Below are 27,725 nucleotides of genomic sequence, written 5' to 3'. Positions count from 1 at the left end.
AAACCCATCTATATAAGTATTGTAAAAGACACTTTTACATCTTGACAGACTTGAGACTTCTTGTTTTGATATCAGCAACACAACCCAGAACTCAAGTTCACCAAGCACATGTCACTGCAAAAAAAGCTGCCAGGATGAAGGGAACAAAGGGCAGTTTTCAGGCACCACTCGTAACACAGCTAAACATGAATTAGACATAGTTCTGTGCAAACCATTTAATGCGTTTACACATTGAAGGTTCAACTAGAAAACAATCCTTCAACAAAATGGACAGTAAGATGGAATTAGTGATAAGACACTAGTTTCCACTTTCTTTCTTGCCCTTGGGAAGCATCCAGATTGCTCCACAGTTAGCTGCTTGATGACAGCAGAAACACGTCTTGTAATACAAAGAAACAGAAAAACCCCAACTGGGGAGCACAGTCCTCTTATCGTGCTCGGCTTTTCATTTTCTGCCTTGCTCTCTTTCCAGGTCTCTTCTGAAAAAAAAAAAAAAAAAAGAGGGATTCGAATTTTTATTTTCATGTCTTCAATCTTTGGTCTAGCTCTATACCTTTTGGAGTATATCAAGGAAGGGATACTTATCAGTACCTCTGGAAAGGGAGGTTTTTGAACACAGGTATTTGCTAAGCCCAACTCACTTCCCTGCTCAGACACCAAACCACTGCCCTCAGCTCTGTCTCTTTATGTGCAGCTCCCAAAATCAGACACTGACATTTCCAGATGCTGGAGGCACCCATCACGTACTCAGCTTTCCCAGATCAGGGACTGGCTACCTAGCCAAGCAGGATCATTTGCATGCCACATTTTACTTACATTGAGGGCCTTTTTTCCGCCTTTTCCTGGGCCTTTGTTGTGAGCCACTTTTGATCGGAAGCTGGATACATCATTAAAACTCTCCTTTGTGTTCCACTTTGAGCCCTTCTTCTTCCCACCAAACCCAAACTTCTGATTCTTGTATCGTCTTTTGGCATTTGGTCTGAAAAACAACCAAACAGCATCATCACCTACATTACTTTTCTCAGGTAGCCCTCAAGATGGTACATGGATCTGCTGACAGACTCCCATCAGCCATCATAAACCTCTTCCCTCTTATTGAGGTGACAGAAATTAGCACACTTCAGATTCTGTTCCATTGTGGACACAGTTTTTCTCCTTTCTAGTGTTAGAAAGCCACCTCAGTCTTAATTTAGCAACATTAATTAGAACAGCTTTCCTCTACAAAATGATCTCCTAAAAGACAATTGAAAAAAAAAAAAATCTGCATTTAAATATCTTTTTTTTTTTAGTCTCACCCCTTCTTTGTCTGTTGACTTGCAGTGCCTTTTTTGTTCCCCTGAGATGATGCCTGCTCTTCATCTAGAAAATCCAGCTTGTCAGTGAGACCTGCAAGAGCAAAGACAGTTGCTCAGCTACCGTAATGGAAAGCAAGCATTTTCAGTATAAGCAAGTAATAGCAAGAAGTCACTCTCACCAAAGAACAGCTACTTGGGAAGACTTTCACTGACACTGGCATTTGATTCTGCACAGCAGTAGCCTTTCAAGTTCACTGTCCTTCAGTGCAGGCTGACCACACTGCCTTACGCTGCTCATATATCACTATCCTCATTACACCTTTGCTCTCTCAGGGAAGTTAACTTTACCTTTCTGGTATTTCTTCACTGCATTCAACATATTCTTTTTCTCCTTCTGTCTCCTCTGCAGAATCTCAGTTTGCACCTGAGATTAGAAGCAGAATGTTAGTATTGTTTCTTGTACAGTGTCTCAATTTCCATCTTTTTGTTGTTTTTAAGATATCCCATCTTTTGCTGCCTTCCTTCAAAGCAGCTAGACAGAAGGCTGGACAGATTCCATCTATTCCCCCCAGCCTCCTGGGGCCTCATTTTCCAAGCTCTTCACTCAGGCTCTGGACTCTTGTCATAGATAGGCCCTTTTTGTAGCTCCTCACCTTCTTGCCATATTTTCTCATTGCACGGAGCTGTTTCGCTCTCTCAGACCTCTCCATTGCTTCCTGTTTACTCTTAAGCTTCTGTCGAATCTTATTAGGGAACAGAAAAAACAAAATTTATCAGTAACTCAAAAGAAAATATGAATTTTTTATGACTGCTGTGCAGTCCTGAAATCAATAGTTACATGAACTATCAATGAGTGTAAAAATGAAAACAATTTTCAATCAAATAATGCTTTATAAGGCACAATACTCTTTTAACTTGAGGCTGGAACAGTGACCACAGGAACTCCTGAACTGATCTGTAGACAAAATTGGGTTAAAAAGACAAAACTCACACAGAAACACGGCAAAGCCTTCTAATGGGCTCTAAGAGAACTGCTAAACAAGAGTATCTTGTCAGCCTACTGGGATGTATGTGGAAGACTTGTTAGGATCTTTCTTCTCATTATTAAAAGTAAAGCACAGAAGGAGAGTCAACAACCCTCCCACGCAATAGAAAATATCTTTTTCATTCCCAAGTATTTCTATACGGATGCCAAACTTCAAGAAATTACAAAGATTCCAACACCAGTCTTCTGAATTCACTCTGTGACTCCACTAGGAAGTAAAAAGTCTGTTCTTCAACCAGAAGCTGGCAAATGAAGGTAATAGTAATGTGCTGAATTGATTTAAGCCTCAGCACAAGTTAACTAGTCATAGAATCATAGAATGGTAGGGGTTGGAAGGGACCTTTAGAGATCATCTAGCCCTACCCCCCTGCAGAAGCAAGTTCACCTTCTCTATCAAAACAGTGACCAAGTCATAGGTGAACCTCCAAATTAGACTCCAGCTCTTATTTGCTTAACTTACACAATGTAGTCTTTTTTTTCCCAAAACTAAAAGAACAACTGGGGTTCCATTTTTTAACAAAGACCACATTCAAGACGCAAGTTTGTGAAATTATTTCCTACATACATCTGACTTACTACCCCAATAAATTAATTCAATAACACAGTTTAAAATCACAAAGAACCAAAACACTACAGGCATACACAAAGAGTGATAAGGGATAAACAGGGAAAAAGGGTTAAATAAGGAAAAAAGCTCATGTTAATGCCACAGTTGACTGCAAGTCTTAAGCCACAGAGCACAAACACAGCCAACTTCACCATCACTGTCACTCATATGGAGAAAAGGTCTCCATTTTTAATATTAAATACATTCAGGACAGAGTATAAATCATGCTTTTCTACTTTATGTTCCAATCTGTTACGGAAATTCCCACATTGCACTGAAACACCTAAACAGGAAGAAATTTCCTGCCACAAACAAAATTTCAAACACAAACATTGTCACAGGCACCTGTCAAAGAGATGATGGTAGGTATTCAAACAACACGCTTCAAAGTTAATCCCCAACACTACCTAAAACTAATATGTAACACGGGAGAAAAATGCCCTTTATTCATTGCACATACCTTCTGCATCTGTTGGTCTGATTTAGCCATCTCTGCAAAGTAATCATCTGGCCTTCTAGTGGGAACTTGAAGCTTACGCAGCTTAGGTAGGGCTTCCAGCACCGCTGCCTGAGCCTGCCGGTAACTAGGAAGACAGCACAGCACCAGCTCTGTCACTGGATACCAGGCCTCTCACAGCCCTGACACAAACTCTGCTCACATCAGCTGGCTGATAACGGGATGTAACAAGCATTGATCTAGAATTACAGCAACCTGCTCTGCCCTAAAGCAGTCAGTGTTACTAAAGCAATTTAGGTATCAGTACAGTATGAAGGCGTACATACATGTATGTACCTTTATCTAGTTTCCAGTTACAGTTTTATATGCGGATTACAAAAGGTGAGGCAAACAAGAGAACTGTAAAACAAATTCACAAGGAAAAAATCTGTATCCTGTGTTAAAGTCATAGTGCTGCAATCACTGAACTTTCCAAATAAGCTTTTCAGCAAAGGCTGAAGGGAAATTGCTTCCAGTCACACAAGTTCAATATACTAGCAATAATTTATAGTTAATTTGGAAACCATTCAGAGCCATCAAACATGGCTGAAGAGTGACGTGATACTGGTGACAGCCAGTGTGGCAGTCTGCAGCACACCTGCCAAACTCAACTCCACAAGAAATCTCCCTTTTTTACACTTACAAGCTCATTTCTCTCTGGAAATCATTCTCAGGATCAACCGCATCTTTGTTAGAAGCACTCTGTGAGACGGGGTCCACGACTTGGCCCGAAGTCACATCCAGCCTTTCCACCCATGCCAGCTGCTGCTTGAATTCGGCGAGGCACTGCTTCAGGCCGTCCTGGGAAAGGAGCACAGCTCTGCACACCGCCGCACGGCGCCAACTCCCCAGGGCTGGCCCAGCCGAACACCCAGGTCACACGGCCGCCGGCTCCTCCAAGGCCGCTGGACGACACCCCAGGTGACCGAGGCAGCACAGCAAACCCGGAGGAGAGGCCTGCCCTGCCCTGCCCCATGGCCCAGGCCCCAGGAGGGGCTCCTCTGCCCTGCACCCGCCCTGGGACAGCGCTATCCCGCCCCGCTGGTCCTGCTTACCGTGTCGTTGCGCCGCTTCGGCCGCTCCTCCAGCACCACGTTAAGCCCCGGCTTCAGCGCGCCCCTCGAGAAGGCCTCCTGGAGCTGTGGAGAGGGCACGGTCAGGCCGCGCCGCCCGGCGGAGACACCAGAGAGCCCGAATCCGCGGCTGCCGCGGGAAGCCTCACCGCCGGCCCCACCACTGCGGCCACGGACTCGCTCACCTCCGAGTCCGAGAGAGAAGAATCCTCCGAGCCGGAGTCGGAGCCGGAGTCCGAGAGGGACCCGCGCCGCGCCATGCTGCCGCTGCCGCTGCCGCCGTCGCCACTTCCGGCCGCGTGCGCGCGCCGCCGCTTCCGCGGGTGCCGGGGCCGCGGTTGCCACGGCAACGGCGGCAGCATCAGCATGGCGGCAGCGGCGGCCGCGGCTCAGCCCGTGGCTGTCTTCGGCTGCCGGCCGCGGGTCGCCGGCGGCGTCTGCTTCTTGGAGGACCAGGTGGTGCTGCACGCGGTGGGGGCGGGCTGCGTCCGGCTCCACCTGGAGCAGAAGTGGCACAAGTTCATCCCAGGTGGCTGTGGCCCTGAGCCCCCTGCCTGACCCTGACCCGGTCCCGGCCCCGGCCCGCCTTGACCCCTCTCCTTCTCGCAGGCACAGAGAAGAGCCGGGGCGTGCAGGCGCTGGCCGTCAGCCCCAATCGGCGGTTCCTGGCCGCCTCGGAGGTGGTGGAGGACCAGCCGATCCTAACGGTCTATGAGCTGTCGGTGCCGAAGCGGCGGCGGAGGACGCTGGCGGCCGCCCAGCTGCCGGAGCGGGAGGCGGTGTCCCTGGCCTTCTCCCCCGACTGCCGGTACCTGGCGGCCGCCATGGCCCCCCCCGAGGGGCACCTCACCTACTGGCTGTGGGAGAAGCAGCGGCTGATGGCTGCGGTTCGCATCGAGGCCGTGGGCAGCAGGGTCTGCCAGGTAACGACCGCGGCCGCTCACAGGCTCCGTGGCCACCTTGCCGGAGCCGGGCCCGTTCAGCCCGCCCTGGCCTTGCCGGGGTGCTCAGTTGACTGTCTCTTTGGGAGCCTATTGCGCTATTTCGAAAAGGTGCAGAAAAGAATCAAACTTTGGTTTAGTGAGCACTGGGTGGCCGATAGCATGTCAGTTGAGTCTGCAGGATATGTGCCCAGTACATATTTCTGTGGCCATGTGGCTTCTATCCCAGACAAGTCAGGAGAGAGCTGAACACTGTAGATTTAGTATAGTTTCTGTGGCTGTGGCCTTTGTTGCCATCTGCTGTTGGCCTTCCCTAGCAGTAGGAGACTGGGCTAAATATATTTTTGCTTTGACCCATAATGGACATTCTCATGCCTGTATCTCTTACATAAGATCTATGGTACAGACCAGTACAATGGTCCAGTGAGTATGCAATATATCCCTTGTTTATCTGCAGAACCACTCATTAAATAAGCTGGCTGTGGTCAACAAGCATAACACACATCTTGGAAACTCTCAGTGTGCTTGTGCACCTTTTTCTTCCTGCAGACTGTTTATGTGCAGATCAAAGGAGTAGCCTAGGAAGAGTGAGCAGGCTAATGGCACTCAAACAATTCCTGCATCCTGCTTTGGTTGCCCTTTTATAATCTCTTTCTTGCAGAGAGGTAAGAGGCTTCCTGTACATGGATTTGTTGGACCCTAGCTGCCTTTTTTTCCTGAGGTACAGCTATAAGCAGAGGTTGGATGAATGACTGACTTCATGAGCTCAATTCCTAAAGAGGGGAGAGTGATTGTAAAGACAATTGCTGTCTAAAGTTCCTTTAAGCATGAAAAATGTGGTCTGACTACCCCTGCTATCCTTCATGTTGGGTATTGAGGTGGCTATTCCACTGTTTTCACCAATATTCACCAGTTCAGGGCTGCCAAGGTGATCTGGCACATCTTTCATTTCACATCAGTCATTACAAATGACTAGAACATCTTTCACATGCAGAAAGGCTCCGGGAGCTGGGACTTTTCAGCCTGGAAAAGAGAGAAGACTGAGGGGGGAACCTCATTAATGGTTACAAGTACCTAAAGGGTGGATGTCAGGACAATAGGGTGCCACTTTTTTCTGTAGTATTCAGCAACAGGACTAGGGGCAATGGACATAGGCTGGAACACAAAAAAAACCCCACAAAAAGATTCACTTACACATAAGGAAAAACTTGTTTGGTCTTGCGGTGAGGGAGCCTATGATTCTGTGAGCCCTGGCACAGGCTGCCCAGGAATAGTGTGGAGGCTCCTTCTCTGGAGGCTTTCAAAACCTACCTGGACATGTTCCTATGTGACCTGATGGAGAGGAACCTGCTTTAGCAGGGGTTTGGACTGGATGATCTCTAGAGGTCTCTTCCAACCCCTACTATTCTATGATACTGTGAAACACCTAATTATGTGAATTAATATACATAATGGATAAAATTTGCCTGAAATACAGAATTACAGCATTTATTACTAGCCTTAAAGAATGAATGGACCCACTTTTCAGGGCGCTTGCTACTGCAAAAAAACTTGCTAATCAGCAGTAGAGAGGTATTTTGGCCTTAGTTTTGTCATTTAATCCTGAAGGGCTGACACAACTTTGATATTGCATTGTAATTCAGATAGTGTCTTAGCTTAATAAAGTGGAGCATCATGTGAAATTGATATACACAGAAAGGGGGAAACTGCAGTATGTAGTTATGATGGTTGTTTCTTAGTGTCTTCTGTATTTCTGTGTGTTCCTATGAACCTTCTTCCTTTGTTTTCCTGCTTCTGGTATTGAAAGTCATCAGAATAGATAATACTTGTTTCTTTGTGAACATAGTTGTATAAAATAATTTCTCTCCCTTTTGTTCCATAGGTGAGCTTTAGTCCTCAAGACAATACACAGGTTTGTATCACTGGAAATGGCTTTTTTAAACTTTTTAAGTACAGTGAAGGAACTTTGAAGCAGATGAATTTAGAAAAGGGAAAGCCGCAAAACTACTTGTGCCATGCCTGGCTGTCTGAGGAGGAAGTTATATGTGGCACTGACACAGGCAAACTTTTCTTGTTTGAAACTGGAGAGCTGCACTGGGAGACAAGTGTAGAGTACAGAAAAAACCCCAGTGAACTAGAAGAAGATGAAACAACAAAAGAATTTGAGAGGTAAATCTGTTAAATACTGTTGCTAATAGTTTCATGCAGAATAGTTGAAGGCCATTCACTTATTTCCTTCTTGTCCAGTTATTGCTGCTGATAAGTATTTTTGTTTTGTTTTGTCCTTCTTTATTCTTAAGTCTTTATGCATTTCCTGCTTGCAGTTCTGTTGTCTCCTATGCACTGGCTTCTGAAGATAGTGGTACACAACAGGATTCTTTACCTCAAATATCTGCAGTTGCAGCTTATTCCAAAGGCTTTGCATGTTCATCTAGCCCAGGAGTTGTTCTTCTGTTTGAGAAGACCAAGGAAAAGCAAGTCTACAAAGAGAGTAAAGAAATCTGGGTAAGGAGAAAAAACCTTTTCCGAGCAATTATGCAGCAGAGCTATGTTTAGAGGGGTGAGGGTGCTTCAGATTCAGTCATTAATAATTTTTAGCACATCTCTAAATTACATTGTAAGCATCAGCTAACTGTCCTGGTGGTGCTGAAAGGAATTGCCAGAGGTCACTCTGAAAGTCAGTAACATATGTCCTTTTGCAAGGCAGCTCTGCATGTTCCCACACATAAAATGTGCTTTCAAGCTACTAAACTGAAGGGAAACCTTTAAGAAACTTTTATTTATGTAAACTTCTGGAGCTAAAGGAGGAATCTACATCAGTTTTGAAGAACTGGGCTTCTTGTGTTTTTGCATGGTAAAGTTTTTCTCCCCTCTGATATCTATTAAAGCTGTCATGAGTCTTGTGCACTCTTACTGTCAAGTAATCTAGTAAGATTACTGTTCTATACTGAGCTGTATGTATTAACTTACTGCAATCTCTGGATAAGAACATTTAACTCTGATGACCTGGTCAAGCCTTCCTACTCTGGGCCCTAAAAGGTCAGATCTCCCCTATGCATGAGACCCTGTAGTAAGATGGTTATCAGCCTCAATGATACACTCTTATTCTGAGATCACAGTTTTCAGGCAATTTTCCTTCTGATATTTGACAGGTCTTTTTTTTTAATAATTTTTTTTTCTGCTACAATTTTTATAGACTTAAAATTACTGCTGAAATGTCCTCTGATACTTCTTTCAGCTGTAATGCTATGGATACAGTTATATTATCTTGTCCTCTATTCACTGCCTTGCAGTAGTTATATACTATTAAATATCCAAGTTGCCTTACTGATACTATGAATATGCTTATTAGAGTGGCATTACAGCTAAAGCTTGTGTGTGAGTGAACATATAAAACACAGAGACCTGAAATACTCCATGGGATGAATTTCTTGTGCAGCTTCCTCAGGACCTGCTGAGCACTGAGCCAAAAAAGTCAAGCAGACAGGATATTATATGGATATGCTTCAGCCCCTCTGAGGAAACTATGGTGGTTAACACAGATAAAAATCAGCTTTACATGTTTACTATGGTCTCCACCAGTCTTACAGAGGTGAGTACAATCTTATTCCACAGCCATCGTCTCTAGTAAGGGGTACATTGTAATGGCACACAGTATTCAGTGTTGCTTTCTGTGATGCATTCTCATAAAATCCATCAGATAGCATCTCAACCCTTTAAGCTTATGATATGAAGTGCTCTGTGTGCTTCTCTGAGAGCTGCATTGAAGTAGCCCCTTGCTCAAGCATCCCTCCATATGAATACCTGACGTTATTCATCAGAATGCTAGAGGACAGTGTTAAAACTGTTTAAGGGTACGTGTCAGTGCTGAACTACTTAAGTAAGGCTTTAATGGATAGATTTTAAATGTAACTAGTACTTATGCTCCACTGTAATATGTAGAAACTTTAATGGAATAATAAAGCTAGAATAGCCACAGGACTCTCATGTTACTCTGAAATAATAGCTGTTGAAGTCCTAGTTAGAAGTGAAACCTCTTTGTGAAAGACAAACATAATGAAAAACATCTCTACTCTGAAGGAGTTAAATAATATAAAGACAAGAGATAAATGTATAATCATGAAATAGACTTGCAGGGAGTTAAATATCTCATCTGTGTACACGCATATGGAACGATCTTTACAGGAAGGGGTTTTGTAATTACAGGTGCTTTTTATTCATGCAGCCTAAATTTTATTGATGCTTCCCTTCCAGCATGTACTAGCTAAACATCCTGGTTAACTTGCTTATCACTCAGCACTTGATTCTTTTTGACTATCTGTTCAACAAGAAGGTGTTAACTGAATTCCTCCAGGTCCAGTTTTATCTATTTATCTAACTTGCATTTCTTTGGAGACTGACACTAGTGAGAGCATAACATAATTCTCTGAGAACTAGGAAGCTTAAATCTTCCTTGCATCATTTTTCTTGATTATTAGAGTTAAAACCAATTCTAACATTGTCATGTTTTTAACATTGCTATATTCAGACTGGTGTAGTGAAGGTTTCCTCAAATCTATTTGATTACTGCATGGAAAGAGCTGTGAGAGATTTCTTACCTGACTTATGCCTGCTGTGAAATAGTTGTGATTTTTTTTTTAATGATCTCACAGGAGAAGACAGCTTATTTTGTGTATCTGAATTTCCCATTGCATTCTGCTTCCATTACTGGTCTGGACATCTGTATTTGGAAACCCATTCTTGCTACTTGTTCCCTGGATAGATCTGTACGCATCTGGAATTACAAGACAAAGTAAGGAGTTGTTTGTCTTTGTTATTACCTCTTACTTTTTGGTATATTGTATTTAGCAGGCAATAGCAGTAATCTCATATGAATGAGAGCATTGTTCTGGTAAATTTCTTCTGTGGATGTAAATAATGTCTTACTGACATAATCTGGGGAATGTGACTATGCAATGCCTTTAAAAACAGTGCCAAAAGAATCAAAGTCTTTTCTATTAAGCCATCTTTGTGTCAGACTTCCCATGTGCTTTGGAAAAAAAAATCTTCAGGAATGATTCATTCAGCTTTGGTGTAAGATACTGTTGTTCAATCTCCTGCTTCATAGCCACAGTTCTTAAGCAAAATTATTCTAGCTTTTGAGGTTTTACAGAGGGACAGGGGCAGAAAAACAAATCTCAGGAGAGATGTTTGCGTAAGTTTGCAATAAGTGGTTCATTTACCTTCTTCACTGTATTACAGTACACAAGGCTTTGCCCTTGCACCTTCCACACCTTCTCTGTGAACCAGAAAGTTCAGATTTGCCTTTTTTTCTTTTAACATCTGTGGGATCATTTCTTAACTGAATGATATCACATTTCCTCGAGGACAAGCCAGAATCAGACTGTAGCTGCAAGTGTCCTTGCCGGGCCAGATAACATCCTGTCAAGTGTGCACAGGGGGTTTGTATTATTCCACACTGCACAATGGTTTTCTCTTTCAGCACTTTGGAGCTGTATAAGGAATATTGGGAGGAAGCATACACAGTATCACTTCATCCCACTGGCCTTTTCTGTTTGGTTGGGTTTGCTGACAAACTGCGATTTATAAATCTGCTGTATGAGGACATGCATGTTTTCAAGGAGTTGACTGTGAGAAACTGTAGAGAGGTAAGGAGTGATGCAAAAACGACATTGGGGAGTTGTAGGGAGCAAAGTAGTGAAGAACATGACAGAAGATAGAAACCTCTCCAATAGATCCTAGTAGGATTTAGGATATTTAAGACTGAGTTTTACAGAGGAAAGTAACAATTAAGAAAGTAGTAAGAGGCTAATTATGTCATGAACTTTGCTTTTTGTGTAACATTCTGATGTTATACCATGTCATTGAAATTCAATGCATGAATGTTTTTATCCGCTGCATCTTCAGTAATGGGTGGTTATGTTCTTTCTGTAGTGCTCATTCAGTAACAGAGGCGGTCTTTTTGCTGCAGTTAATGGAAATGTGATTGAAATTTATTCCAGCATCACCTTTGAGAATATTAATAATCTGAAAGGACATAGTGGGAAGGTTAGTAAACAAATCCTAGTGGAACTCATGGAGTATGAATAATGAATAGATCTCATTACAGTATGAACTTCATGGTAAGATGCATTTTGAAAAGGTAAAGTACAACTTTGGATCACAAATAGGCCCCCAAACTACATACAGAAATACAAAAGTCTTTTTTTTTTTTTTGGTCAGAAGTCAATGTACATGTGCATTAGGTACATCTAAAAAGTCTGTAATTAAATTGAAGGTTAATGATTGACAGGTAGCTCAACCAGGAAAAATATCCCAGCAAGAAGTTAGAAAAATAAAATGTACTACTCGCTATTGAAATGAGCTTTTTCCCAACAGTGTGCTGATAAAGTAGTTCTTAATGATTTTTTTTTAATGCTAAAATGGAATTAATTCAGAAACATCTAGGGGGTTTTAAGTAAGACAAGTATGATTCCAAAGTTCTCATGGATTTACAAGTAAAATTACACTGTATGTCTATAATCTACACATCGTGCTCCTTGGTGTATTTTCCTTTTGCCAGATACATGCAGTTAAATGGAGTACAAATGATACTAAACTTGTCTCCTGTGACACACATGGTGCTGTGTATGAGTGGAACTTGTTGACAGGTAAAAGGGAGTCGGAGTGTGTGCTCAAGTCCTGCATCTACAGCAGCATTGCTTTGTCTTCTGATGCCAAAACAATCTTTGCTGTTGGATCTGACCAAACTCTCAAAGAAATTTCAGAGTCTACGGTGAGCTACCAGTCACCCTGGGATTTTATTAAGTTCTCTGGGGAGGGGACTAGTGCTTTGATTTCCTTACCATCCATTTGGCAATTAGGAATCAGCCAGTTTTTGATAGCTGCGATATTTACTGACACTTTTCTCGTGTTCTTAAATCTTTTGCCATGAAACCTGAAATTTTATTGTAGGTTTGTGGTTTTGTGAATTTATCTGGATTTACCTAGAAATCTTCTAATCCAGCTAACAAAATAACTTGGCAATATTGTGTCAACTCTTTTGCTGAAATACAAGTATATTCCATCTGCCACTGTAGGCTAAATGGTTTTTTTTGGTTCAGAAAGTAGTAAATTGTATGTGATAACCATAACATCTTTCAGAAGTGATCAGTGTGAGGAACTTGGCTTGAAGTTTTAAGAGTGCATATCTATAAAGCTTGATACTAATCACTGTTCATGGCTTTACTCCTATAGACATATAGATTCTTTTAACTGCATTGTTTGCTCATGCAATAAGTAATCAAATAGTATTGGGGAACTTAGTGTAATGTGAAAGTTTTCTGAAGTGGTTTGTTTGGGTTTTTTTTTTAGATCCAGTATGAAGTATCTGCTTTTGGTGTTGTTTATACTGCAGTAGCTGTTTCTCATTCTGGGCACATGGTATTTGTTGGTACGTCTCTGGGGACAATTCGGGCTATGAAGTACCCGTTACCTTTGACAAGGGATTTCAGCGAGTATCGAGCCCATGCAGGTGCTGTTACAAAGGTAACATAGAGTCCTTTCTTTTTGCTGTGATACCATTGCACATCTCCTTCAGTGCTGATTCTCCCTCTCATTTCACAGTATAATATGTTAAAACTAAGGTTGAGCCTGCATGTGGAGAATGACTATTACAGCATTCATAGAAGTCCTGCCTCTAGAAACAGATGTCACTGAATAAGCTGTTGTTGGCTAAACAATGTCCACCACCATATCCCTGATGGAGAACTTTGGCATAGCTCTTTCTGGAAAGAGTAAGAGAAAATTATGCAGGCTTGAAAACCTCTTGTGAGAATGGAAGGAGAAACGTGCACTTTCTTTTCAAGAAGCCACGTGTTCTGTCTTAATAAATCACCATTAAATAGAGCACCTTGACTTAAAACTGCACAGCCCAACAATAGGCTATGAACTTCAATTGTTGGAACTCTACTTTCACCTCACCCATAAGCCATGTCAGATCTGAGGTACTTTGTGCCAGGCCATGGAGTCACAGGAGGTCTGGAGGAGGTGACAGCAGTTATTACTAGATAGTTCTTGTTGGGCTTATTTGCAGATTCAAAAGAAAATGTTTAGACATTTGATCCTCAAACAACTCAAAGAAAAAAAGCAAGAGACCTTTGAAATTGTGATATAAATAGCCTGTGCTATAACTATCTAGAAAGTCTTTTCTATTCCAGATTTTTAAAAATCTTCCTATAGCTTTGAGAGCAGAAGCAGATCTGGTGTCTTCGCATGTTTCCCCTTTCCTTTCCTTTCCTTTCCTTTCCTTTCCTTTCCTTTCCTTTCCTTTCCTTTCCTTTCCTTTCCTTTCCTTTCCTTTCCTTTCCTTTCCTTTCCTTTCCTTTCCTTTCCTTTCCTTTCCTTTCCTTTCCTTTCCTTTCCTTTCCTTTCCTTTCCTCCTGTTGTCTGAATAAAGGTAGACCACGAGTAGAAGACATAATCAAAATGTTGGTAGAAAGGCTTTGTTATTGTTTCCATTTTTCACTTGCTGTGTTACAAATGACAAGGAGTATGTGGGTGGGATAAAAAATTGGTATAAAATCAAACTGTGTCTCCATTCTTCCTTGTCTCTACTGGTTTTTTTTGTTGTATCTCTCTTCTAAGATGTCTATAACAAATGATGACCTATTTCTGCTGACTGCCTCAGAGGATGGCTCTATATTTATCTGGAAAGTGTGTGATGAAGGAGGTATGATACCAAAATGGAAAAAGGAAGTTAAGTACACTGAGGAAGTGCTGATCATGAGATCAGATATGGAAGAGAAGGTAGGAGGAGTAACATGTGAACATGAACCATAGGATTCCTAGTGTGCAGCTTATGAATTGTATTTGCATGGTGCTTGTGATTAGCTGTTCTTATATGGCCTTCTGCTTAAGAAGGCTTGCATGGCTTTTGTCATAAAAAGAGGTTACAGCAAGTAGATGCAACCACTTTTTAATATCAAACTGCATTGTATGAACAGTGAGACCGGAGGGAAGTCAAATACTCTAATACTTTCCCCAATATCTTGAAAGCAATTTTAACAGGGTAGAGAAGTCTGAAGGTGGTTTCTATAAACCATCTTGTACAGTAACAAAGGAACCTTACTTCTGGAACTTCTTAGTCTGTCTGAACATTCTCTGCAAACACTATCTTACATAAATATATGCATGTAAATAAAACATCCTTAACAAGCTGATGCTAATGGCAAATAATCTGTTAATACTGTCTTGTCTTACATGTCCTAACAGGGTCAGGCAATGCTAGACCTGCAGATTCGTGTGAAAGAGCTACAGACAGAAAATGATTACCAGCTACGTCTCAAGGACATATACTGCAATGAAAAAATAAAGGAATTAGAAGAGAATTTCTCTCAGGAAATAGGCTCACTTAAAACCAAGCACGAGGTATGATTTATATTGCAGACCCGAGTACCAGGGCATCTTTCATTGAAGAGTTGAATTCAAGCTTGTATAACATATGTATGAATACCACTGAGCATCAGAAAAAGGAATCACTCCTTTCCAATAAAGGTGTTCTTGATATTTGTAAAGCATGAAGCTACTCAGGTATCTTGTAAGTACAAGGGGATGCAGAAGTGCTCCTAGGTAGCCTGTAAGTATCTTCACATAAAAACAGTTTCAGAAATAAACGCTGCCTGAGACCAAGGATCAGTAAGTTATACCACCCTTGAGTCAAAATGGGACCATGCCTCAAAAGTTGAGTCACATAAGGTTACAGCTGCTGTAGAAACTACCAATTATTCTTCTTAATGCTGTATTCTTTATCACTGCCCATTCAGCTTTTTAAAGAATGTCTTTTGAGGTGTCTTGTATGCTTTTTGAAAGCAGAAGTAAAATATGTTCCCTGGATTTCTTCTGTTCATGAGTTTATTGATTTTTCTGTGGCTGTGCAGCAGGACTTCTCTTTCAGGGAAATCATGATAATTCTTCCCAGTGTCTTATTCATCTGTGTCTGTTAATTCTATTCTGTCTATCTGTCTGGTGCACACACCAGATTTCTGACCTGTAATTTGATATATTTCTGGACTGTTTTTAGAGTTAGAAGGCAAGTGATCCAATAGCAATTTCTCTGGCAGCAAGATGGCTCAAAGTGAGACATTATATATCATTATTAAACTCTGTCAACCTCATGTTTCAGCTCAAAAAGAGCTTTTGGATGAATATTATCCTGTCCTGGTGATCTGTTATTGCTTATTTTGTTGAGCTGTATGTAATCCCTTCAAGCAATATTTCAGTGTGCCTCCACATAAAGGATTCCAGTATGAAAGTTACTTACGACTTTCATTATCTTATGGTTCTGTCATTTTCAAGCACTCCATTTATACTTGTCTTTTAGCCCTGTAAATGATCTGACAGCTTTTTCTTATTTTTTTTTTCTTTTAAGGAAGTTTAATGATTCATTTTTATGTTTTCTTCAAGTAGATCCTCAGATTCTTTAGCTTTTCTCATTATGGTTTTTGCACTTAAGTAACCTGAGTTTTAACCTTTCCATTTTTCCTCATTTCTATACAGCTTGACCTTTTACACAAAAGCCATTTAAATTCTTATAGATTCCTCTACCAGTGATGATTTTCTCCTGCAGTTCTTCATGTCTTCTCCTAGGTAGCACTTGACTATGAAGCTAAAATAACTTCAGCTACATTAAAACTTCTGTAGGCTTGTTGATTGTAGGCTTGCAAGCAAATGCCTTTGAAGGTGAATAAAAGTTTTCTAGGTAGGCAAGTTGTACTTCCTGTCCAAGTATTAGTATGTGCTAAGATTAAACTAAACAACAGATTTGGACAGGCTTGAAGCTAACCTTTCCATCAGGCACATTGAGTATTTCTGCTTATGCAAGGCCCATACAGCTGTTATGAGAAGAGACTGAAAAAATGTACTTACGGTACAATTCCCAAATTTTCTTGGAAAATTCTCACCCATTTCTTGTTCCAGTTCTTTGTGCTTTTTTAGAAAATGAAGTCACTTGTAGTGGTAGCCGGACATTCCAAGCAAATGGCATTCAAAACTCACTTTTCAAAGGTTTATGTCATTCTGTGCAAATGTCAGTGTTTTAGGACCTCGAGGTTGCTATGAGACAGGAAGCAAGTTGAATTTCAACATCTGTACAACAATTTGTGGAACTACAAATTGCCCTCCAGCAGGCACAGACAAAGTAGAGACTTTTGTAATGCACAAACTTTTCTTGTTAGATTAGGATTATACAGTACTCTCTATTTTATGAACTCCGTCTACTACTTTCCTTTAGCTTTCCATAGTTTTGTAACTTGTTGGAACAAACTAATCTCTGGGAAAGCTTGGCTTAGTGATATGGCATCTGAATTTCCATGAGAGATGCTAAGCATAAATTCTGTTGTGTATTCCTTCCCCACCACGGGCAAGAGCACAAACAATTGGACTCTACTTTGCCTAGTTTCAAATTAAAATGGATTTTTCTTATTTTTTTCCTCCAGATTTTACAGTCAGAGAAAGAAACACAGGAGCTACAACACCGTTTTCAACTGTCTGAGCTGATGAATAAGCAGGCCAGCGAGTTGCAACAGCTAGGTTAGACTATAACAAGTGTTTCTAACTACAATCTTAAGGAAATGTGCTAGATTCATAGCAAGTAACGTGACAGGGAGGGATTACTGTAGTACAAAGGAAAATGCATGTATGTCATATACATATTGCAGACCAGACATTTGACTAAACTGCATTTGACTACTACACCACACACATGCCCATGCATATGGGCACCATATCTTAGATGTCTGGGTTTTGAGATAAGTAATTACTTTATCTTTTAGCTCACTCTGCTTATACAGCTCTGTCACGAGCTCAGGGAATGGCTAAATTAGTTGTTATTAATTTGTCATAAAGGCAGGGTAGGAGATTTTGATGTAGGTTTTAGACTTGTTCAAGCTGGAACAGAACAGCATTCCATCCCAATGCAGCAAGCAGGGATATAGCAGAATATTCAGAGACACAACAGGGAAAGATTAATGACAACTTTGAGTCGGTCAGTATTAGTGAACTGGTAGGTGAAAGAAAGAGAAGAAAACTCAAGAGATATTTTTTTGGGTGTAAAATTTTGTATGGACACAGAGTCTAAAGCCCCTGTAGGTCTGATGAAAGTGATCAAGTGCTTCTAGTGTAATTTATTGCAACTAGCTACCAAAAAGACAGTAGAGAGTAAAACACTGATGATTGTAGATTCATAGGATATATCTCTCTTTTCTATTATTTTTATCTCTTCCATATATTTCCTGTTAACAGAATCTGACAGTAACCAGAAACTCTTATTGGAAAATGAGAAATACCAGGAGCTGGAAGTGCAATCCCAGAGGATACAGGAGGAATATGAGAAACAATTGCACAGTTTGAAGGAAAGCAAAAGCAAGGCTGTGAAGGAGCTAACAGAATACTATGAGGAAAAACTTAAAGAGAAATCTGTTTTGCTGAAAGAGGTAGGACGCTTGGATTGCAGTTTGAATTATTGACTAAATTTGTCTCCAACTGTGATAAAATGTTCCCTCGGACAGGAGCGTTTGGCTCCCTCCATACAAATCCTAATCTGCTTGTAACCTTGGGGAAATAGGTTGACAGGTAGAATAGTAATGAGGAAAACCCAGCTAAGTAACCAGTTTTTTGAGGCTTCAAATGTTTTGTAATTAACCTGCTAAGATTAATATATTTGGGCATTCTCAGCTTCACTTCTCTTTCTCCTAGATCCAATAATTCCTGTTTATTAATGTGCGTTAGATGATACATTTGCTGTAATTGAAGAAAGAGAGATTCAATCACCTTGTTTTAGTGAAGAGAGTCCCTGTGGTTCCTGCCTACATAATTTGAGGAACAGAGAGAAATAACCTGTGTACTTCAAAAACTCCTGCGCTTTGAGGTCAAAGACTTGGCTTGACAAAGGGCAGACAGATAACTGATATTTCCATATCTTAAGTCAATAAATTCTATCAGCATTGCTGTTTGCAGCCCTATGTTGCAATGCCAATTTGGAAAGAATGCGAGGAATGAATGTGAGAAGAGAGGCAAGCAAAGACTGGTGCAAAGGGTCCTAAGGCACCAGAAACAGCAATTTTAAAAGATCTTCTCAAGTGTTTTTCATATTTGTATTTTCTGCGGCCAGAACAAGTTTCCTCATGTTAGTATTGGAACAGGTTACAAAGTGAAGCATCCAAGCCCTAAGAAGAATGGGTTTTTTAAGAAGATTTTTATATATATGTCTTAATATTTATTGAAGTTATTTTAATCTCCTAAGAAGTTATGTTACCTGAAATGATATTGCTGCAATTGAAGAGTCCACTAAATATAGATCCTCCTAGGGAAAACACAGTTACAAATAAAAATAAAGATTTCTTCTCTTCTTTACTGATCTCTTACTGTTGTCTCCTCTAATACTTGCTTTCTTTATCTGCAGGCAGAGGAAAGTATAAGGCAGCAACTTCAAGCACATGAAGAAATTAAGAGACAAATTGAAGAAGATGAAGACAAAGAAATCCTGGAAATCCAAATCAAGTATGAGAGACGACTCTTTGAAGAAAATGAATTAAACCTGCAACTGAAAGAAGAAATTGGAGTCATGAATAAAAGGGTATCTCTTATTCTGTGATAGGACCAGACCCACACATGGAGACTTATAGTCAAGGACTGAATATGATTAATGGCATGTCAATTTAGGCTGTTAATTTAGTCTGTAAAATGTGTAATTTCATATGAGAACTAGCCCCTTCTTAGATTGAATGTTTAAAGAGTATTTGGGTAGAAGAAGCAGTGTGCTGATTGTATTGCTGATATGATTAGATGATAGAGGAGGTGTGTTTTCAAGTACACTTTCTTTCATTTTGACATAGTTTTAAATACTAATAGTGTTCCTGTTTTGATGGGAAAGAAATTAACCTTCTCCTTTTCCCAAGGTCTAACACATTGCTTTGTTAGAAGAAAATATTTTTACTGCTTCTTTCCATACAATAAACACTTTGAGTTTTGTATACATCACCATTTTTTATTGATTTTACTAGGATTTTTAAGAAGGCATAAAACCTTTTAGCTCTTTTACTGGCTGGGCATTACAGTTACCTACAGATATTAGAGGAATATATTTTCTTTGCAATTTCTTCAGCATCCATATGGAGACAGAGAGGTTCTTTTCCTCATAACCTCTGTTATCATGACGCTGTCTTCAGTTCTGTTGTCTTTTAGACAGCAGGAATTTCTTCGAGGGCCCTCACAGTTTGACCAGCATCATATGATTCCTTGGTTCTGACTTTCTTGGCTTCACAGATCTTAGTACTGAGGTGGGGATTTTGAGGGTACCCAAGAGCTATAAACTAGACATCCTTCCAGCCTACTTTTGATATCTTTAGACATATATGACAAGTGAAGACCTTACAATTATTTTCCATGGCTTAAGTGTTATTCAAAGCTGATGCTTGGATATAATAATCCATAACCTTCTTGCTTCTGGATACAAATTCCTTTATTTCCTTGTAGTTTGGTAAGTATTCTGTGAGAACACACAGAAAATACAAACATGCATATTCAACTCCTTTTTGAATTAGAGGTATTTAAGTGCTGTGATGTTACTTCATTACATATGACTTTGATACACTTTATCCCACACTGTCCACGAGGTATCTTACAGAGTAGGATGGCTGAACTGTGAGCCTTTGGAGACTCTTAAGTTGTTGTTTGTGTTTCTAGCTGAATAGCCTACAGAAAGACCTCAAGGAGCGAAACAAGGACACTGAGGAAATGAAACTGGAACAGCAAAAGCTGCAAGGCATCATTAAGTCACTGGAGAGGGATATCTTGGCACTGAAGACAGAGATTCAGAACAGAACTGACACTATCCAAGACAAAGTGAGAAACTGGACAATTAGCTGAGATGAAATTCACTTTCCCTTAATTTCAGATATTTATTTTAACAGTGTTGTGTTGTGTCAATATCACATAACTGCAAACAATTTTAACTTCAAGAATTTGCAATCTTTAATTTCGGATTTTAGTTTTTAGTTGACCTTTTAAGCTTTTCTTGGAGGGCCCAAGTTGAGGATGTTGAGTCTCTTATTCCCTGTTCTGGGATCTATAGATGTCTGTCTGCATTATTTGCCCCTTCTCTTTCCACCCAGTCTGTGTAGATGTGCAACTGAAGTTCAGTCTTCCACTAGATCTGTGACTGCTGTTTTTGCCTCTACCATATTTGTGCCTTGTCCTAGGGGTCTGTTCGAGAGTGCTGTGTCTGATTTAGATCTCTGTACTCATTTCTCTCAGGAGAAGAGTATCTATGACCTAAAAAAGAAAAATCAGGAACTGGAAAAGTTCAAGGTTATACAGGATTACAGAATAGAAGAGTTTAAGAAGCAAACTGAGTCATGTGAAAATGATATTAAAACAATGAAGGAGCAGATGCGTGAGGTGAGTAACACTCACATTTGGCTTCCACCACTAAACCCTTTGTCTGAATACAAAGATGACCCAGCAAGTCCCATGAAGGACTCCACCCTGTTTGATCCTTGACTTCTTCCAAGGATACACAGTACTGATTCAATATCTTTACAGCTAATAAAAATATTTGCACACAATAGCTTCTATTTAATTTTCTATCACATGCTACCAGTGATTTACACAGTTATTTAAGCTCTTGTTTCAGTATTTAATTCTAGACTGAGTAATATCGGTTTTGCTTAAAAACAGATCTCTTCCTTATGTGGTGCCCGTCCACATGCCCTCTAGAGTTTGCAAGACAACATCTTGACTGATCTGGAGCAAAAGAGAGTGAACTTCTCTCAGAAAAGTTGTGGATTTATACAAATGTAACTCTATTTAGGGAGTAGGTAAATGAACAAATTGCTGTTCATCAGCTTATCTGTGGAAAATTTCTAGGTATTCATACTTAACCAGCAGCAAATTCCTTATGGCAACTTCTTAATGATAGAAACCTACTGTAATCTCTCCATACATGTGTCTCCAGTTCAGCCAAATTAGGACTATGATGACATAGCTAAACAGCAACCTAGTTGTCATATCTGTTTATTCCAAATAAAAGCCTTTTAAATAAAATGCAAACTAATGAACAATTTGCATGTATGTCGGACCAGCATGATGAAAAGTCCTGTTCTCTCTTCTGGTCACTCTCAGACAATAAATGCTGTAGTACCCTTATTGCTATTTTCCCCCTGTGTTCTACAAAGGGGTACCCATAGCTTTTCAATGCTTTTGTTTCTTTTCAATATCAGGTTCTTCTAATGTTTCACTTACTTTTTCCCAGTATTGACTATTAATTTCCATCTTACATTATTTTTATTCAGATGGAACAGTAAAACTCCAGTTCAAGGAAATGGAGGGGCATCACATCACTTGAATACCTGTAACTCAAAAGGGAGTTGAATATACATTTTGGTGTTTTCCACATAGTCTGACAGAGGGCACTGTTGGTGTAAAATTGACTTTCTTATGTTATAATTTAGCCTGAAGGGGGATCTACTCCCTCAAGTCTGTTTCCAGTCTCTGGTTTTCTTGTTGTGTTGTTTTTTTGTGTCTTCTTTTAGTCCTGATTTCCCTTCCTGCTTCCTTTCAGATGGAGGGGGAGCTGGAACGATTCCACAAGGAGAACACACAGTTGAAGCTGAACATCACACAACTGCAACAGAAACTAAAGGCCACCGATTGTGAAATGCACAGAGAAAGGAAGAAGGTATGGGATAATGCGCAGGTCCTACATAGTGAAGTCTGTGGGGACAGAACACTGCAGAAACATTAATCTGAGCAAAGAGGTACATGAGGGGTATTGTGTCAAAGGAAGAGGAGAGTGTCTGCTCAGTGGAGACAAAGTTTCCAAGCCTGCAACAAAGTTAGAGTTGATTATAAAAAAAATCCAGTAATTTATGTGTCAGGTTGTTCAATCAATACATATTCTCCCGGGTTTAACAAAGCAGTGAGGCAAATGCTTAACTGACTACTCTTTCCTGCCCAAGCTTGAAATCTGGGAACACTCGGCCTAAACAGGAGCAGCACATAGGCTACCACCTACTATGATCTGTAGGCATTAGTGGAATAAAATGAAGGGTAGACTTACTAATGGAGAAGACAAGGACTCCTTGTGCTTGGCAGCAAACCCACTGGACATGAGGGAGGAAAAGGGACTGCAAGTGAAGGTGAAGGAGATTAGCAGGCAGTGCAGGACTGAGGAAGCAGGTAGAAGGACCTAGTAGAAACCAAGTGAGAATGAGAAGGCGATCTTAATGTGAAATCATGACATTGTACCTGTGTCTGGTATGTGTTTTGTCCTTTGGCTTCTCTCATTATCTGTTTGCATGTTGTTTATAAATAAGAATGTAAGTTGTTGAGAAAGGGATAGCAGGAGATAGCATTCATGATAATAAGCCACTGCTTTTCAGATGAGATCTCTGGATGACATTACCTAATACAAGTATCTCGTATTACTATTATTGCTAAAAGTTACCACTGCTATTCCACATGTGCTCATATCCCCAGCAAGTGTTTTAATTACTTTTTTTTTTAATTAAGGGGAAGTAAAGTATATGAGAGCTTTTACCAGTTCCACTAGACTTTCTAGGAAATTGCATATGAAAGAGTTCTCTGGTGAGCCAAATAAGAATGTACCTACAATATTCTTGCAGAAACTAAAGATGGAAACTCTCTTCAATCGATTTAAAACGGATCTTCATAATTGTGTGGGCTTCATTCAAGACTCAAAAAAAATGAAGAGTGAGATCCGTAAGCTCTACACCAAGTATGTGCAGCAGTCAGATCTGGTGAGTCTGGACCTTTTCCTTCTCCTTGCAGATTAACTTCTCTAATAATGTAATTACTAAGGCAACATGATGTGTCCCTCAGGTGGAGACTGAAGCGGTAAACACAGATTTGCAGCAGGAGTATATGAGACAGCGAGAGTATCTTGAGAGGAGCTTGGCAGCTTTAAAAAAGAAGGTGGTGAGGGATGAGGAAATCCACCGAGTTGCTTACATGCACATCGTGCAGGTAATAAGCCTTTGCCATGTGGTATGGAGAGGGAAAAAGGAAGCAGCTGCACAAAGTAGACTTTAGTAGCCTTACTGCAAGGATTTCTTAGGACTTTGAAACAGGTTTGGTTTGCTGCCTTGCCAGGAATTCCTAAGTGTTTCTCAAGTGCTTCCATTCAATGATCATATTCATCAAGCTACTAAAATTCTATAGTTTTCTAGACAAAAAGAGCAACATCTCTGAAGTCAGAAATTGCTGCTGTTTTGTTTAACTTTTGCTAAACAAAGATAAACTTTTGTTTATCTCCCACTAAAGTGAAAGGAAATAGGGGATCTCTGCTGCCTAGATATTTTTAAGCAATAGATGGACTTCTGTTTTTATTTCAAACAGTATTTGTAATTGCCATCACAGTCAATTTGCAGCTGTCTGAATGCCAAGCTGTAGTTGCTGTGAGGTAAGGTTTAGGAAGTAATTTTGGAGGAAGAATAAAAAAAAACACCTACTTTCTTTCGCACATAGTCCCACACCTACCGGTCTGAATTCAGAAGAACTTTCTGCTTCTTACACACTTTTTTTTTTGAGGAAGTTCAGAAACACATGATGAATATGCCTATTTGTACCAAGATCTGTTGCTCAGAATCTTTGTCTCTTACATGGCAAAGTAAACTTGTGCCTGCTGGGGTCACAGACTAAATTTGTTTTCATCTGGAGTGAGGATCTAAAGCCACACACCAAACATCCTGGGAGGGTGGCTCTGTTACAGTCTCTTCTTACCATGATCTCCTTCTGCTCAGTCAGCATTTCCTTTTCCTTTCACTAGCCCTTTCTCTATTGTTACTCTATTATACTTCTTCAGGATCATTAGAGCTCAGTCCCCTCCTAAGTTCCTCTGGCACAAAAGGAGATGGCTTCAGAAAATATTTCCAGAAGAATTTCCTTGCTGGAATAAGGTGACAGATGGTGCTCATAATGAAAATACTTGATGTCTTGGATCAGTAAGCCTAACATGGAAAGATTATTAAAACCAAATTAATAAAACATCTGGAAGATGAAGATATCAAAGGTTCTAACCAGACTGGTTGCTTCAAAGAAAAAGCAGTTCTCTGAAGTCTGGTAGATTAATGAGACTTTACAGCCAGGAGGAATTATCATGTTCTTTCAGTCCTTCACAGGGGGCTTTTAAGACTAGTTTAGACAAACTTCTGTGAGGACTTGCTTTGAAAAAATAAATGACATCTTCATGGCCTTCTAGTTTTGTATTTCTATTCTTCCTCAGTTGTGCTTACGTTTTAAAAGTTGTGCTTTCCTCTCTGGGTGACTACTCACAGGTATATTTCATGACTGCTCCAACAGATTATTAGAACTGTCAAGATAATTCTATTATTACCAACTGGCAAGTTGCTTGTTGTTATACTGTTAGTTTTCCCTCCTGCCTTCTGTATTTATAATGGCTTCTATGGTCATTTAGATACATAGGAACAGACACACTGAACAATCTTGAAATAATGCTGCTTGAAGTGAAGCGTGTATAGAATAATCTTTTCTGTAATATGTCCTACCTGTCTCTGTCAGCCAGCACTGTAGGGATTGCCTAGGCTAGAGACTGGATCTAGGCACTGTACACAGTTGTACCTGATGGTCTCATCCTCCATGCATTTGATCAATCCCTTTTCAAAAACAACTGGTACTTTGCCACAACATCCTGTTACAATGACTTTTGGCACGAACATTTATTTTACTCCATTGCATGATCGTTCCATTGCAGTCCAGGCTTTCTGTCAGAATGCAAAGACTGGATTAAAGGCTAATCTCTCTGGACAGCATGTCTCTTCAGAAAAATATTATCAGTGCCAACCAACAGCCTTCTAGCACCTATTAAACCAAACAAGACAATTCTACATAGCCCAGATTGCCTCATACAAGTTACTATGTCTAATAGACCAAAAGCAAGACTGTCATTTGATAGCAGAAATCAATTACTTGGAGTGAACTTGTTGAAGTGTTTCTGACTGAAGTACATCTAAACAGAAATGCTGTGACCTAACCCTGAAAGCTCATCAAAAGAAAATTGCCTTGACTGATTCTTGGAAGTTATCCTCTTCCTGTGTGGCTTTTAGGGTCAAGCTCTGGGATATATGTATAGCAGTCAGATTTTGTCTGTGTTTAAAGACTTGAATTAAACATGTTGGCGTCAACAAAATATTATGGTGTCAGAGCAGGCTGCCTGAGCTCACCAACTCATGCTGTGTTTAAAGCCCAGCACAAGCACTGAAAGAACAACTATTCTTGCCCAACAAGTTCAGACCTTAGTGCATCCCACACCAGTCAGTAACTTTCAGCACAGTTGGAATACTTGTCATACTTGTGTGGGGTACTGAGAATCTTGCCTTGAGTTAATGATTGGTGCAAACTTCAACTCCTTGAGTGCATACCAGGGAGGGTGTGGAGACTCCTTCTCTGGATGTTTTCAAAACCTACCTGGACGTGTTCCTGTGTGACGTAATCTAAGTGGACTTGTTTTTAGCAGGAGGGTTGGACTGGATGATCTCTAAAGTTCCCTTCCAACCCCTGCCATTCTATGTTTCTGTGTTTTACGATCAAGTTCCAGGTGTTGGAATGGTGCTGTGTTCCAAAACCTCTAAAAAACCACCACCAGTAGCTGAAATTATTGCATTTTTTTTGTTCAAATATGATGGCAGCATTTTGATATTTGCACTAGCTGTTAATGTGAAAGGTATTTTATTGTTTTTCCAAGAGGCAAATATACAATTCCACTTCTCTTGAATTCAGAACAGAAATATTCAGTTAATGGTGCTTGTGTTCCTGAATCATGAGCAACAGTTTTATCATCCTTCACTAGTATTAGCCCATCCTGGTTTTGCTGAAGTCTTTGAATCTATTGCAACAACAGGTGAAGTACATTCACTTGTATTTTAAGAACTCCTTCAGCATAGGCTATTAAGAAAGTGGGAGGATTGAAAACTGACTGAAAAAAACCCAACAAAAGATGAGCACATGTCTAACTTTTCCTTGTAACAGCATGTTATCAGTAGGTATCTTAGGTCTCCATATGCTTTATATATTTCTTAATAATTTGGAAGGGGTGTTGGAAAGTGATGTCTGTCAGAACTAATGAAGAAGTCTTTGAGGAACTGCAAGGAGATACAGGCAATTGAAGAGAACAGACAGGTAGTGGTAAACGAAAAGTGAAATAATACTCACAGGAGAGAGGAATGGGAATTCTTCACATTAAATCTGAATTAATGGGATTAATCCAGGAAGGGACTTGAGCTTCCCTGTGGAATTGGCAAGGAAGATGATACCTTGGAGTGCAGCTGCAGTCAGAAAAGCAAAACAAATATTAGCTTACTTGAGCTAACATGGTTTAAGCACTGACATGTTATTTTTGTCACATCTACTCTGGCCTTATCTGAAACTGCACTGTACTGATGGCCCTGTATGTTCTGCTTGTGATACTGATTCTATTCTGTCCAGTGTCCTTCTCAATGATATAAAGATACATACTGCCGAGCCAAATAGCACCTGTGCTTTTGCTCAGTGGACATATTGTCTTTGCAGCAAAATGTAGATCTGATTAAGGAAATTAATTACTTGCGGCAAGACCTGAAGGAGGCCTGGACCCAGGTACATAACCTTCAATCAACCCTGAGATTAACCAAGAAGAAACAAGCGGTTCAAGACACAGGTGACTAGTGCTCTTGTATGTTTTCTATATTATCAGTACTCATTCCAGAAGCCCTTTTTATCCTTGGTGAACAATTCTGTTGCTGTCTCTGTATCAGTGCAGCTTGTCTGCTTGGTGGTACCTGTTGTATTGTAATGTTAGTTGTAGAAGCTGCTAAATACTGCAGAATCTTACTATTTAGTTCTACTTCTTCAGCCCTGAAAGATGCCTTTCCTTGTTTATGCTAAAGAATTCTGGAACATGGACCTTTGTTACTTTGCTCTGTCCTCTCTGATTTTATCTTCTAGCTTCCTCCAATGAACTGCTGTTGAACCCAGCTGTCCTGAGGTTGAATGCAGAGAAGGAAAGGGAGAAAATCATAGAAATGCAGCATCTAGAAATTCAATACCTGCAATACAAAATCGAGGAGAAAGGACAAAACCGTGATGTTCATCCTTTCTCAGTTAGAAATCTTCCTAAGCTGAATCTGTAGAGAACCTATTTTAATTTGCAAGACTCCCGTGTGGTATAACTTTCGCCTCTCCCTCTGTTGCAAGATACAGCAACAGTGACCTGATCT

General features: G+C 40.3%; 2 protein-coding genes across 2 annotated transcripts; one reads left to right on the top strand and one right to left on the bottom strand.

Moving 5' to 3' along the window:
• Positions 1-66: 66 nt before the first annotated feature.
• On the bottom strand, positions 67-4,792 carry EBNA1BP2 (EBNA1 binding protein 2). Its single transcript, XM_062003773.1, has 9 exons — positions 4,702-4,792; positions 4,499-4,582; positions 4,087-4,244; positions 3,408-3,531; positions 1,949-2,038; positions 1,644-1,719; positions 1,296-1,386; positions 817-979; positions 67-479 (listed from the first exon to the last, which is right to left on the bottom strand). Exons 1-9 carry the CDS (start codon positions 4,774-4,776, stop codon positions 429-431), a joined length of 912 nt encoding a protein of 303 aa, XP_061859757.1. The 5' UTR covers positions 4,777-4,792; the 3' UTR covers positions 67-428.
• Positions 4,775-27,638, top strand: CFAP57 (cilia and flagella associated protein 57). Its single transcript, XM_062003979.1, has 22 exons — positions 4,775-5,045; positions 5,126-5,439; positions 7,340-7,626; positions 7,782-7,962; positions 8,897-9,049; positions 10,110-10,249; positions 10,940-11,105; positions 11,392-11,505; positions 12,020-12,232; positions 12,811-12,984; positions 14,083-14,244; positions 14,710-14,865; positions 16,932-17,025; positions 17,737-17,927; positions 18,896-19,069; positions 20,179-20,337; positions 20,749-20,892; positions 22,055-22,171; positions 23,118-23,252; positions 23,335-23,478; positions 27,040-27,166; positions 27,454-27,638. The coding sequence occupies exons 1-22, from the start codon at positions 4,775-4,777 to the stop codon at positions 27,636-27,638; spliced, it is 3,801 nt and encodes a 1,266-aa protein (XP_061859963.1).
• The last annotated feature ends 87 nt before the right edge of the window (positions 27,639-27,725 follow it).

Source organism: Colius striatus, chromosome 10, assembly GCF_028858725.1.
Source record: "Colius striatus isolate bColStr4 chromosome 10, bColStr4.1.hap1, whole genome shotgun sequence".
In the NCBI taxonomy this organism is placed as follows: domain Eukaryota; kingdom Metazoa; phylum Chordata; class Aves; order Coliiformes; family Coliidae; genus Colius; species Colius striatus.
Note: the sequence above shows the minus strand (reverse complement) of the source record. Positions and strands in the feature narration are given on the sequence as shown.

What these genes read in the sequence shown, in the direction of transcription:
- EBNA1BP2 (XM_062003773.1), bottom strand. Translation starts at nt 4,776, where the DNA reads ATGGCGCGGCGCGGGTCCCTCTCGGACTCCGGCTCCGACTCCGGCTCG. An exon ending in CGAAGCGGCGCAACGACACG is followed by an intron (nt 4,245 to 4,498) that starts GTAAGCAGGACC and finishes CTCCTTTCCCAG; the next exon opens with GACGGCCTGAAGCAGTGCCT. An exon ending in TTCCAGAGAGAAATGAGCTT is followed by an intron (nt 3,532 to 4,086) that starts GTAAGTGTAAAA and finishes CTGTCTTCCTAG; the next exon opens with TTACCGGCAGGCTCAGGCAG.
- CFAP57 (XM_062003979.1), top strand. Translation starts at nt 4,775, where the DNA reads ATGCTGCCGCTGCCGCTGCCGCCGTCGCCACTTCCGGCCGCGTGCGCG. An exon ending in ATCTGGAATTACAAGACAAA is followed by an intron (nt 10,250 to 10,939) that starts GTAAGGAGTTGT and finishes TTTCTCTTTCAG; the next exon opens with CACTTTGGAGCTGTATAAGG. An exon ending in AATCTGTTTTGCTGAAAGAG is followed by an intron (nt 17,928 to 18,895) that starts GTAGGACGCTTG and finishes CTTTATCTGCAG; the next exon opens with GCAGAGGAAAGTATAAGGCA.